This window comes from Diabrotica virgifera, chromosome 3 (assembly GCF_917563875.1).
Source record: "Diabrotica virgifera virgifera chromosome 3, PGI_DIABVI_V3a".
Taxonomy (NCBI): Eukaryota; Metazoa; Arthropoda; class Insecta; order Coleoptera; family Chrysomelidae; genus Diabrotica; species Diabrotica virgifera.
The window spans coordinates 183,619,729-183,632,300 of record NC_065445.1 but is presented as its reverse complement, the minus strand read 5'-3'; the positions used below and the strand labels follow the sequence as shown (position 1 = coordinate 183,632,300).

Here is a 12,572-nt window from a genome sequence, read left to right as displayed (position 1 = left end):
AGTTACTCGAGCGCGTCAGATTATCTTATGGGGAGAAACCTTGTACCCTCTAAATGTAACCCTACCATATATTGCTTCTTAATACAGGGGAGTTCGTTAGGGGGGGTCCGAAAAAAAACCTATCCTTAGAAAAACTCGAAATTGTCAGATTAGGATAAGGTAAGTTAAGTACATGCAGAACAGTGTATATTTCAAAATCTGACAATTTGAGAGGGGCGTAAGGAAATGGGTGAGTCACAAAATTTCACAAGAAAAAAGCGAATATTTCGAGAAATAAATGTCAGATTGAAAAACTAAAAAATACATTTTCAGTATTTTTCAAAAATCTATCGAATGATAACCCCCCACAGAGAGGGGTGGGGGTAAATTTAAAATTTTAAATAGGAACTCCGTGATATTTCTCGAAACAAATATCAGATCGAAAAACTGCATAATACACGTATTCAATATTTTTGAAAGATCTATCGAATGACATCAAACACGACACCCCACGTAGGTGGGGTGAGGTGTTACTTTAAAATCTTAAAGAGGAACCCCATTTTTTATTGCAGATGTGGATTCCTTTAGTAAAAATAAGTAACTTTTATTCGGGACATTTTTTTGAATTATGGATAGATGGCGCTATAATAGGAAAAAACGAAATTGGAAAATTAAATTAAAAATGGAAAGTCCCCACTTAAATGGAAAACTTTACTTAACTTTTTTTGGTTTAGGGACCTAGTCTTTACAACCCAATAGGTCCCCATAACGCTCGAGTAACTGCAAACTTAGCATACTTTCCTCCCCTACTATTTATAACAAACTCAGTATTTTCTCATGCAGAAGTACCACCTGAAGTTTGTCGCACTTATTTACAAATACCCTGTATATAATATTATTAAAATTTGTAAAAGAATTATAAAAGGTTATAATAAAGAATTATTATAAAAAGGTTAAATATAATAATGTATCAAAAGAATCGAGCAACCTATTTTACAATTTTTTTACCTCAAAAAATATATAGATTTGTAGTCAAGTTTAGGCTTGAATTTCCTATACTTAACTGATTTGTATTTGTAGGTAAAAAAATAGTATCTTAGATGAATAACAAAATAATAATTTTTTATTGGTTGTTATTTATCTCCCCATTACTTAAACATAATAAGTATCTAAGTGTCAGACTCTACCTGATAACTCGCAAAAACGCTAGACATGTCTCAGATAATAATTTAACAATTCAACGGTCTTCGTCTACTTATTAGACGGGACCGTATCGTAGCCCCCGTTAGCGAAATTATTCCGATTTTATTTTTTTGCACAAACTTACTCAAAAAGAGGTCCTTTGTCCTGTGGTCGAAAAATTGTTTAAAAAATTTTTTTTAAACAAATTCACAAAAATAATTTTTTTACTTCGAACAAATTGTTTTTAGATAATTTGGGTCATTCTCAGCAAAAAAGGTGCCTTGTGATTTTTTCTAAAATTGATTGTTGTCGAAGTCCTAAAAATGGCTATTTTCGCATTTTTCAAATTTTAAATCGCTTATAACTCGACAACAATCAATTTTAGAGAAAAATCACAAGAGACCTTTTTTACTCAGAATGATCCAAATTATCTAAACAAAATTTGTTCGAAGTGAGGAAATTATTTTTGTGAATTTGTTTAAAAAAATTGTTTAAACAATTTTTTGACCAAGGTACCGCCTGGCACCCTGTGAATTTTTTATAAGCACCTCTTTTTGAGTAACTTTGCGCAAAAAAATCTAATCGAAATAATTTCGCTAACGGGGGCGACGATATAACCTGGACTATAGCGCTAATTGTTAATAATTAATAACAGCTTTGTAATAAAATAATGACAAAAATTTCTTCAGCATCTTGAAGGGGGTTTTAAACTTTGATTTGGTCTCTTTTTGACTTTCATGATAATAATTTTTAATCGAGTTATAGTTATTAATCCTTGAAAATGGCCATTTTCGCATTTTTCAAATTTTAAATCGCGTATATCTCGACAACAATCAATTTTAGAGAAGAATTAAAAGAGATATTTTTTGTTTAGAATGATCCAAAGTATCTAAAAAAATTTGTTGGAAATAAAAAAATTATTTTTGTGAATTTGTTAAAAAACCAATGTTAAAACAATTTTTCGACCACGGCACCGCCAGGCACCCTGTGGATATGTTATAAAGACCTCTTTTTGAGTACGCTTGTGCAAAAAAATCGAATTGGAATAATTTTGCTAACGGGGGCGACGATACAGCCTCGCTCTATATACCTTTCTAACGTTTCTGACTGACGCAGTTGTATTGTTTTGCTACAATTTATGATTAATTAATACATTATTTTAGATTCTAATTATGGAGAAGTCTCAAATGACTGATAATTTGATTACTAATGCCGTGCAATAGAACTTGTTTATAAAATAATAAAGAGTAGTTGTCCCTGACTACAGCAACTTATCCACAAATATTAAGCATGCTTAAATAAAAAAAATACATACATTTATTGGGAAGACCGTTGATATAATCAGCGTTGTTGTTGTTGGCATCTACACCACCTTCCCTGGAGTAATGGTACCTCTGGAACCTATGGAAGCCGGAAGCTCGAATCTTGATAACTGGAGGACCGGAACGCATCTCGGTACTGCATCGCAAATGTTTTTTGTTTGCTAAACTAGTTTCTAGTCCACATGCAAAACAACATCAACACAGAACAATTCTACTGGCAACAAAGTCAACAGTCTAAATAAACATTGAAACGGAAAGAGAAATCACCTGGCGAGTCCCTCAGGAATATGTCCGGGCTGCTACACGGCGAGGACCGGATGCAACCCCCTTCTTCGGGTTCCGCGGGCGAATCCACTTCGATATATGAAAATAGTCGCATCAATGTAAGATTCAGCTTATGTAGAAGCCATACCAATATCTCGAAAATTTTGGAATGGTACTGTAGTCAGCCGATTGGATTTGTTCCTGAAAAGATTTTCTTTTGTTAGTTTTTGGTTTAGTAATTTTCTTTAATTTTAGCCCAATAAATGGCCGTTTTGGTGTGTAATTTTCAGCGTCACGAGGGATTTGCTTGAAAATATGGATTAAGGTTACCCTTGAGTTCAAAGTTGAACTTGTACCGTTGGTTGCTTTTACTTGGGGGGTTATAGGGGATGAAAACACACACGTTTAAAATAGGTCAGCAAATGGACAAATTGACTAATTCTAAGCAACTTTTGTGCTATAGAGTTTTTAACTATGTAAGTCAATACATTTCGAGTTATTTGCGAGGGAAAATATTAGTATGGTATAAATAGATCCAAACCCAGACATTCAAGGTGAAAGTTATCCTCCAACACCAAATTGTTCTATATGGTCCACATAATGACGAAGTAGTTTTCAATCTTAATAGTAAATTATTAACATTGAAAATAATAAAAATATTACTAAAAGATTTTTAAATTGAAAACTTATTGGTACACTTTCCTGGTGACAACTCCAAGACTTCTACAATTTGCAAGTCAAATGGATGCTGCAGTGAAGACGAGAGGGAAGGAATTCTACACTATGCAATTCACATCCCCCGTCTGCAGCTGGTAAAGTTCCAACGGAAAAATGCACCTAGTTACTCTACGGAGTAATACGACTATAAAATAAAAATAAAAATAAAAATGTATACCATTTTTATTCATTTGCAATGCGAAGGCAAAACAATCTTACTTTTCAATTAGAATACGAAGTGCAGTCCAGTCCCTTGAATCGCGATTTTCGGCTCTTATTGGAACCTTCATCGGAAAGAACGTAGGCACTGTTCTCCATATTTTAACTGATTCGCATCGAGAGGTTTTCCCACCCATTGCAACTGAAGTGATGATAGTAGGTGGCTGCAGCATCCATTTGACTTGCAAATTGTAGAAGTCTTGGAGGTGTCACCAGGAAAGTGTACCAATAAGTTTTCAATTTAAAAATCTTTTAGTAATATTTTTAATATTTTCAATATTAATAATTTACTATTAGGATTGAAAACTATTTCGTCTTTCAATGCCAGATGGCGCTAGCCACCTACTATCATCACTTCAGTTGCAATGGGTGGGAAAACCTCTCGATGCGAATCAGTTAAAATATGGAGAACAGTGCCTACGTTCTTTCCGATGAAGGCTCCAATAAGAGCCGAAAATCGCGATTCAAAGGACTGGACTGCACTCCGTATTCTAATTGAAAAGTAAGATTGTTTTGCCTTCGCATTGCAACTGAATAAAAATGGTATACATTTTTATTTTTATTTTTATTTTATAGTCGTATTACTCCGTAGAGTAACTAGGTGCATTTTTCCGTTGGAACTTTACCAGCTGCAGACGGGGATGTGAATTGCATAGTGTAGAATTCCTTCCCTCTCGTCTTCACTGCAGCATCCATTTGACTTGCAAATTGTAGAAGTCTTAGAGGTGTCACCAGGAAAGTGTACCAATAAGTTTTCAATTTAAAAATCTTTTAGTAATATTTTTAATATTTTCAATATTAATAATTTACTATTAGGATTGAAAACTACTTCGTCTTTCAATGCCAGATGGCGCTAGCCGCCTACTATCATCACTTCAGTTGCAATGGGTAAGAAAACCTCTCGATGCGAATCAGTTAAAATATGGAGAACAGTGCCTACGTTCTTTCCGATGAAGGCTCCAATAAGAGCCGAAAATCGCGATTCAAGGGACTGGACTGCACTCCGTATTCTAATTGAAAAGTAAGATTGTTTTGCCTTCGCATTGCAAATGAATAAAAATGGTATACATTTTTATTTTTATTTTTATTTTATACTCGTATTACTCCGTAGAGTAACTAGGTGCATTTTTCCGTTGGAACTTTACCAGCTGCAGACGGGGGATGTGAATTGCATAGTGTAGAATTCCTTCCCTCTCGTCTTCACTGCAGCATCCATTTGACTTACAAATTGTAGAGGTGTCACCAGGAAAGAGTACCAATAAGTTTTCAATTTAGAAATCTTTTAGTAATATTTTTAATATTTTCAGTATTAATAATTTACTATTAGGATTGAAAACTACTTCGTCTTTCAATGCCAGATGGCGCTAGCCACCTACTATCATCACTTCAGTTGCAATGGGTGGGAAAACCTCTCGATGCGAATCAGTTAAAATATGGAGAACAGTGCCTACGTTCTTTCCGATGAAGGCTCCAATAAGAGCCGAAAATCGCGATTCAAGGGACTGGACTGCACTCCGTATTCTAATTGAAAAGTAAGATTGTTTTGCCTTCGCATTGCAACTGAATAAAAATGGTATACATTTTTATTTTTATTTTTATTTTTATTTTATAGTCGTATGACTCCATAGAGTAACTAGGTGCATTTTTCCGTTGGAACTTTACCAGCTGCAGACGGGGGATGTGAATTGCATAGTGTAGAATTCCTTCCCTCTCGTCTTCACTGTAACATCCATTTGACTTGCAAATTGTAAGTCTTGGAGGTGTCAGCAGGAAAATGTACCAATAAGTTTTCAATTTAAAAATCTTTTAGTAATATTTTTAATATTTTTAATATTAATAATTTACTATTAGGATTGAAAACTACTTCGTCTTTCAATGCCAGATGGCGCTAGCCACCTACTATCATCACTTCAGTTGCAATGGGTGGGAAAACCTCTCGATGCGTATCAGTTAAAATATGGAGAACAGTGCCTACAATGTACAATGTACATTCTACCTACCTACAATGTACGTTCTTTCCGATGAAGGCTCCAATAAGAGCCGAAAATCGCGATTCAAGGGACTGGACTGCACTCCGTATTCTAATTGAAAAGTAAGATTGTTTTGCCTTCGCATTGCAATTGAATAAAAATGGTATACATTTTTATTTTTATTTTTATTTTATAGTCGTATTACTCCGTAGAGTAACTAGGTGCATTTTTCCGTTGGAACTTTACCAGCTGCAGACGGGGATGTGAATTGCATAGTGTAGAATTCCTTCCCTCTCTTCTTCACTGCAGCATCCATTTGACTTGCAAATTGTAGAAGTCTTGGAGGTGTCACCAGGAAAGTGTACCAATAAGTTTTCAATTTAAAAATCTTTTAGTAATATTTTTAATATTTTCAATATTAATAATTTACTATTAGGATTGAAAACTACTTCGTCTTTCAATGCCAGATGGCGCTAGCCACCTACTATCATCATTTCAGTTGCAATGGGTGGGAAAACCTCTAGATGCGAATCAGTTACAATATGGTGAACAGTGCCTACGTTCTTTCCGATGAAGGCTTCCATAAGGGCCGAAAATCGCGATTCAAGGGACTGGACTGCACTCCGTATTCTAATTGAAAAGTAAGATTGTTTTGCCTTCGCATTGCAACTGAATAAAAATGGTATACATTTTTATTTTTATTTTTATTTTGGTCCACGTAATGTTCAGAAAAAAGTCACACCATTTTGAGCGTCGGGTTTGGGGGGAGAGGGGAGAGAAATCGGTAAATTCGTAGTTTTTTAAGTTTTTTTCAATATTTCTAAAACTATACGGTTTAGCATGAACAACCTTCTACACAAAAATGTTCTACATTAAATTTGAAATAAAAAAGGCCCTATGCAGAATCCTTCTAAAATGAACGGTTCCAAAGTTACGGAGGTAGTATAGTATAATTGGTCCAAAAAAGGCCTAACCCCCACATTAAAAGTAAAAGTTTGACATTAAAAGTAAAAGTTTTCCTCCAACACCAGATTGTTCTATATGGTCCAGATATTGTTCAGTAAAAAGTTACACAATTTTTAGCGTCCGGTTTGGGGGGGAGATGGGGAAGAAATCGGTAAATTAGTAGTTTTTTTATAGTTTTCGTCAATATTTCTAAATATATGCTTTAGCGTAAACTATGTTCTATACAAAAATGTTCTACATCAAATTTAAAATAAAAAAGGTCCTATACATAATTGTTATACACGATTCCAGAGTTACGGAGGGTGAAAAGTGGAAGTTTTCGATACTTTTTATATTTTTTGGGCAATTTATAATATTTTTCCTGATTGAAAGAAATTTTCTTTAACAGGATTTACTATTTCAGTGGCCGGTGGTATGTTAGTGATAAGCCCTTGAAGAAACGTCAACCTCATCACCCAAAATCATCATCAATTGCCCAAAAATATAAAAAGTATCGAAAACCTCCACATTTCAGCCTCCGTAGCTCTGGAACAGTTGCTTTTATAACAATTATGGATAGGACCATTTTTGTTTTAAATTTTATGTGGAACGTTTTTGTATAGAACATTGTTTACGCTTAAACATAGTTTTAGAAATATTGACGAAAACGTAAAGAAACTACTAATTTACCGACTTCTCTCCCATTTCCCCCCAAACCGGACGCTCAAAATGGTGTAACTTTTTACTGAACAATATGTGGACCGTATAGAACAATTTGGTGTTGGAGGAAAACTTTTACTTTGAATGTCTGGGTTATGCCTTTTTTGGACCAATTATACTTTACTACCTCCGTAACTTTGGAACCGTTCATTTTAGAAGGATTATATATCAAACCTTTTTTATTTCCAATTTAATGTAGAACATTTTTGTATAAAAGGTTGTTCATGCTAAACCTCATAGTTTTAGAAATATTGACGAAAAACTTAAAAAACTACGAATTTACCGACTTCTCCCCCTCTCCCCCCAAACCCGACGCTCAAAAAGTGTGACTTTTTTCTGAACATTAAATGGACCATATAGAACAATTTGGCGTTGGAGGATAACTTTCACTTTGGATGTCTGGGTTATGTCATTTTTTGAATCAATTCTATCATACTATATCTAGTTTTCAACAAAAATACCATATTTTCAGGCGGAGTTTCGAAAATAACTCAAAAAGTAGGTAGGTATTTTATAAAAAAAAATATTCTTAGCAAAAATGTAGCTTATAAAAAAAACGAAAAAAAAAACGGTTTATTCATGAATATGAAGTAATTTTTTTTTACTATACAACATTTTGCGTGCTAAATAGGGGGAGATTTTCATGATGTTTTTTTTACAAAAAAGGGGCCAACTTTAATTTGAAAAACAAGGTTTTTTCTTGAAAAATAAACATTTTCATTCACAGTAGTTAAAAAACTGTATAGCAAAAAAGTTGCTTATAATTAGTCAATCCATATCCGGACTTATTTTAAACGCATGTTTTTGTATCCCATTGAAGGAGCGGAACGCATGTTTTTTCACCCCCAAGTAAAATCAAACAACGGCACAAGTCCAACTTTGAAGTGAAGGATAAGTAGAACCGGTAAAGTCAAATTTTCATGCAATTTGGTAGTGATACTGATAGCCTATTTATAGATATGCGTTTATTAGAGACACTCTTAAGCAGGTAGGCGCAAAATCTTGGTCCAATGCTATATGTATTAATTTCTTTTTTCAAATCCTGAGAAACTACTGAATATTTTTGAAGAATTTAAACGCACAATAAAAGATACTATTACCGAGGACCGAAAGTCCCTTGGAATAAACAAAAATTTCTGTTGAATGAAATATTTAGAATAAAAAATCACAGTAAATTTTCCCTTTTTTTCACCCCTGTAACTTATTAAAATAAACATTAAAGAAGTTTTCAGGGACTTTCGGCCCTCGGTAATAATCTTTCATCCTGCGTTTAATTTTTTCAAAAATATTTATTAGTCTTCTCAGGATTCGAAAAAAATTAATGCATTTAAATAGCATTAAACGGAGATTTTGCGCCTACCCCCTTAAAATATTCTTTTAGTATCCATTTTAAAATTTATAAAAAACACGTACGTTGCAGTTAATCGGGAAAAAGTAAACATACAGTAAGGTGCAAATGAAAGGAATCAATACGTTATTTCATAAATCGGCGACTTAAAAGAAAAATCTCAAAACAAGTCGATTTTTATTTTTAAATTATGATATTTTGGCATATATAGCATACTAGTGACGTCATCCGTCTGGGCGTGATGACGTAATCGATGATTTTTTTAATAAGAATAGGGGTCGTGTGCTAGCTCATTTGAGAGGTTGTTCAGTAATATAAACATTTACATAATTATTTACACAAGGTGTCATATAAAAAATTCTTAAATTAAATTATTTGACGAAAAAAGAATAATGTGTGTAATCTATTTATTTCAAAATACATTTTACTGCTGTCACAAATCAGAAAAAAATGTATGTGTATTTCACAAAAAAACATTGCTATTCGCTTAAATTAAATGTTCAAACTTCCAAGAGGCAGGTGGCTGGCGGGAGCTGGCTTGAACATTGAATTTAATCGAAAAACCATGTTTATTTGTGAAATAATTTTTTTCTGTTTTCGGGTAACAGTAAAATGTATTTTGATTTAAATAAATTGCATACACATTCTTCTTTTGTTTTGTCAAATAATTTAATTTAAAAACTTTTTTAGGACACCCTGTATAAATAATTATATAAATGTTTATATTACTGAATAGATAATTGAGTAACCTTTCAAATGAGCTAGCACACGACCCCTATCCCCATTAAAAAAATCATCGATTACGTCATTACGTCCATATGAATGACATCACTAGTATGATATACAGTATGTCCCTGTAAGTTGTATCCATATGGAAAACTTTTTTATTATTAATTTTACGAAAAAAAGTTATTCTTCATAAAAAGCTCTGCATGGTCCAAAACCTAAGATTCAACCATCAGATATCAAATTTTATGAATATTATACGAGGTATGTCAAAAATTTTGAATTTCACTCAAGAGTAAAGTAGCTTTATTTTCCACAATATTGAAAATTGCTATTACGAAAAGGTGTTTCGAATTAAAAACTATATTCTAATATGCAATTACATCCTCCTAATTGAAAAAAAAAAATTTTTTTGAAAAATTATGGATAACTAACATTATTTTCAGTTATTTTAATTCTAATTTTACGAAAAAAGTGATTCGTAACAAAAAGTTCTGCATGGTCTAAAATACTGTAAAACCTAAAATACAACCATCTTATGTCAATTTTATACGAGGTGTGTCAAAAAAGATAAATTTAGATCAAAAGTAAAGTACCTTTATAGTTCAAAATATTTTAATAAGAAGGATGTAATTACATATTAAAACATGGTTTTTAATTCTTAATAACTTTTCATAATAACAATTTTCGATATTGTGAAAAATAAAGGTATTTTACTCTTGAGCCAAATTCATATTTTTTGATATACCTTGTATAAAATTGATAAAATTTGACATAAGATGGTTGTATTTTAGGTTTCAGACCATGCAGGATTTTTTATTAAGAATCACTTTTTTTCGTAAAATTAATAATAAAAGAGTTATCAGAATTGAAATAACTGAAAATAATGTTAGTTATCCATAATTTTTCAAAAAAAATTTTTTTTCAATTAGAAGGATGTAATTGCATATTAGAATATAGTTTTTAATTCCAAACAACTTTTCATAATAGCAATTTTCAATATTGTGAAAAATAAAGCTACTTTACTCTTGAGTGAAATTCAAACTTTTTGACATACCTCGTAGAATATTCATAAAATTTTATATCTGATGGTTGAATCTTAGGTTTTGGACCATGCAGAGCTTTTTATGAAGAATGACTTTTTTTCGTAAAATTAATAATAAAAAAGTTTTCCATATGGATACAACTTACAGGGACATACTGTATATGCCAGAATATCAAAATTTAAAAATAAGAATCGAGATTTTTCCTTAAAGTTGCCGGTTTGCGGAATAACGAATTTATTCCTTTCATTTGCACCATATTGTATACATGTAGCGTTATAAACGTCACTCGACCCATGCAACGAAGACTATCGTAACTCAAAAAACGTTACATTTGACTTACTATTATGGTATTATTATCCTTTTTAAGCTTTATTTTATGGAAAAGTATGGTAAATCAGGTATGAATTTTAAGGCAACCAGTATAGCTATTTGTATAACAAGGAAGGAAAGTGCTACTTTTCCTCCCGAGAATGAAGTTTACTCATTCAAGGGAGGAAAAGGCACTTTACTCCCATGTTATACATATGGTTTTTCCACCTTCCTCAAATAACAAGTCATTTTTTCATTTTTACTTAATTTATTTATGTAACTAACCAACAAAATTTATTAGAACTAAAACTAACAAGTAGGTACAATATAACTGTCAACTGTCAAATATAAGTCAAATTAATAATGTAAACATTGTTAAATCAGAATAACAATTTACTGTTTTTTACCATTCTGCAAAATAGAGAGTGTTTTTAAATTAACGTTAAAATGTATAGATACTTACGTAATAGAAAATATATATTGTACAGGGCGTCAATAAGTTATATTTCATGAATGAAATACCATGACGTCATTTTTACTTTTCCTCCCTAGGGAGGAAAAGTACAACTTTGCTCCCTACAATTAGGTCCGGAAAAGTATACTTTCGGTAGAGGTAGGTGGAAAAAGCATTTACATGTGTATTTGTGTATAGTAAGTTAACTGACCCACACTCCTGCAAGCGAAAACTATAGTTAGTTGAGTTACTGTAGTCTTCGTTGCAAGAAACAGCGGAAGGTATTCCAAGTTTGCGTTAAACTGTTTGACTTACTATAGTTTTCTCTAGCTAGATTCTAATTTTAGTTATTCCGATTAACTTTAGAATTGTTTTTATTACATTTTTTTAAATAGTACTGTTTTGCTTCAATAAATCTGTTACTAGTCTAGTCCAGAATAAGTATTTTTTCGGTAACTGTTTCGACGAAAACTATAGTAAGTCTACAAAATTTAGCAAAAAATCTGTTTTTTGTTATGTTTGATCTGTGAAATCCCTTAAAACCTTTTATACATAATATAATAGAAATTTAAATTTTTAAGACGTATTTCTTCCAAAGATAACGTCATTTACTGTTACTAAGTCTAGAGTAAGTATTATTTTTTCCTTAATTGCTTCGACGAAAACTAGAGTAAGTCTACAAAATTTAGCAAAAACATGTGTTTTTTGTTATGTTTGATTGGTGAAATCCCTTAAAACCCTTTAAATATAATATATCAGAAATTTCAGTGTGTAAGGAGTATTTGTTTCAAAGATATCGTCATTTCTTACAGCGAACTCTTTGCGAAAAATTTTCAAACACGATTATCTCAGTTCAATCAAAATTGAGTTAAAATAGTCTTCGTTGCATGGGTCATGTTTATTAATTTTATTTAAACAATTATTTTATTCCAATTTTCAAATTGACGTTCATACATTTGGTCATAGTGTTGTAGGCTACAGCCATGCTTTGGCTGAAAAGATCTGAGTTTGGATGAACCATCATCCAAACTATAGTATATAAAATTCGGATTATTCTGTGTGCTTTATTCGGTTCTATGTATGGAAATTTTTGTGTTGTGTTGTGTATTATATGTTGCATATGTATTGGGTGTGATTGATAAAACTGTGTATAAGAAAACTTGACTGACTTTGCCAGTGCCATTAACCCAGCAAAAAGAAGTGTGTGATTGAAGACGTGCGCTTCACATTTTTTCATCCCATATTGTTAGTATATTCTTGTTGTTCACTCCTTCTTTAAGTATTGGCAACCAAAGCCTGCTGCGTTCTGCTGATATTTTTCTTCAATTAATAGGATGAGGGCTGCTTCTTTGATTTTTCTCTTTTTCATGC

General features: G+C 32.2%; 1 protein-coding gene across 1 annotated transcript in view; it reads right to left on the bottom strand.

Annotated features, from left to right (window-relative positions):
* Window positions 1-12,572, bottom strand: part of LOC114336199 (probable nuclear hormone receptor HR38) — a 233,318-nt gene that overhangs the window by 206,300 nt on the left and 14,446 nt on the right. Inside the window, exon 2 of the mRNA XM_028286529.2 lies at window positions 2,477-2,948. Coding sequence (XP_028142330.1) covers window positions 2,477-2,612 — 136 coding nt within the window. The 5' untranslated portion in view covers window positions 2,613-2,948. The remainder of the gene's footprint in view (window positions 1-2,476; window positions 2,949-12,572) is intronic.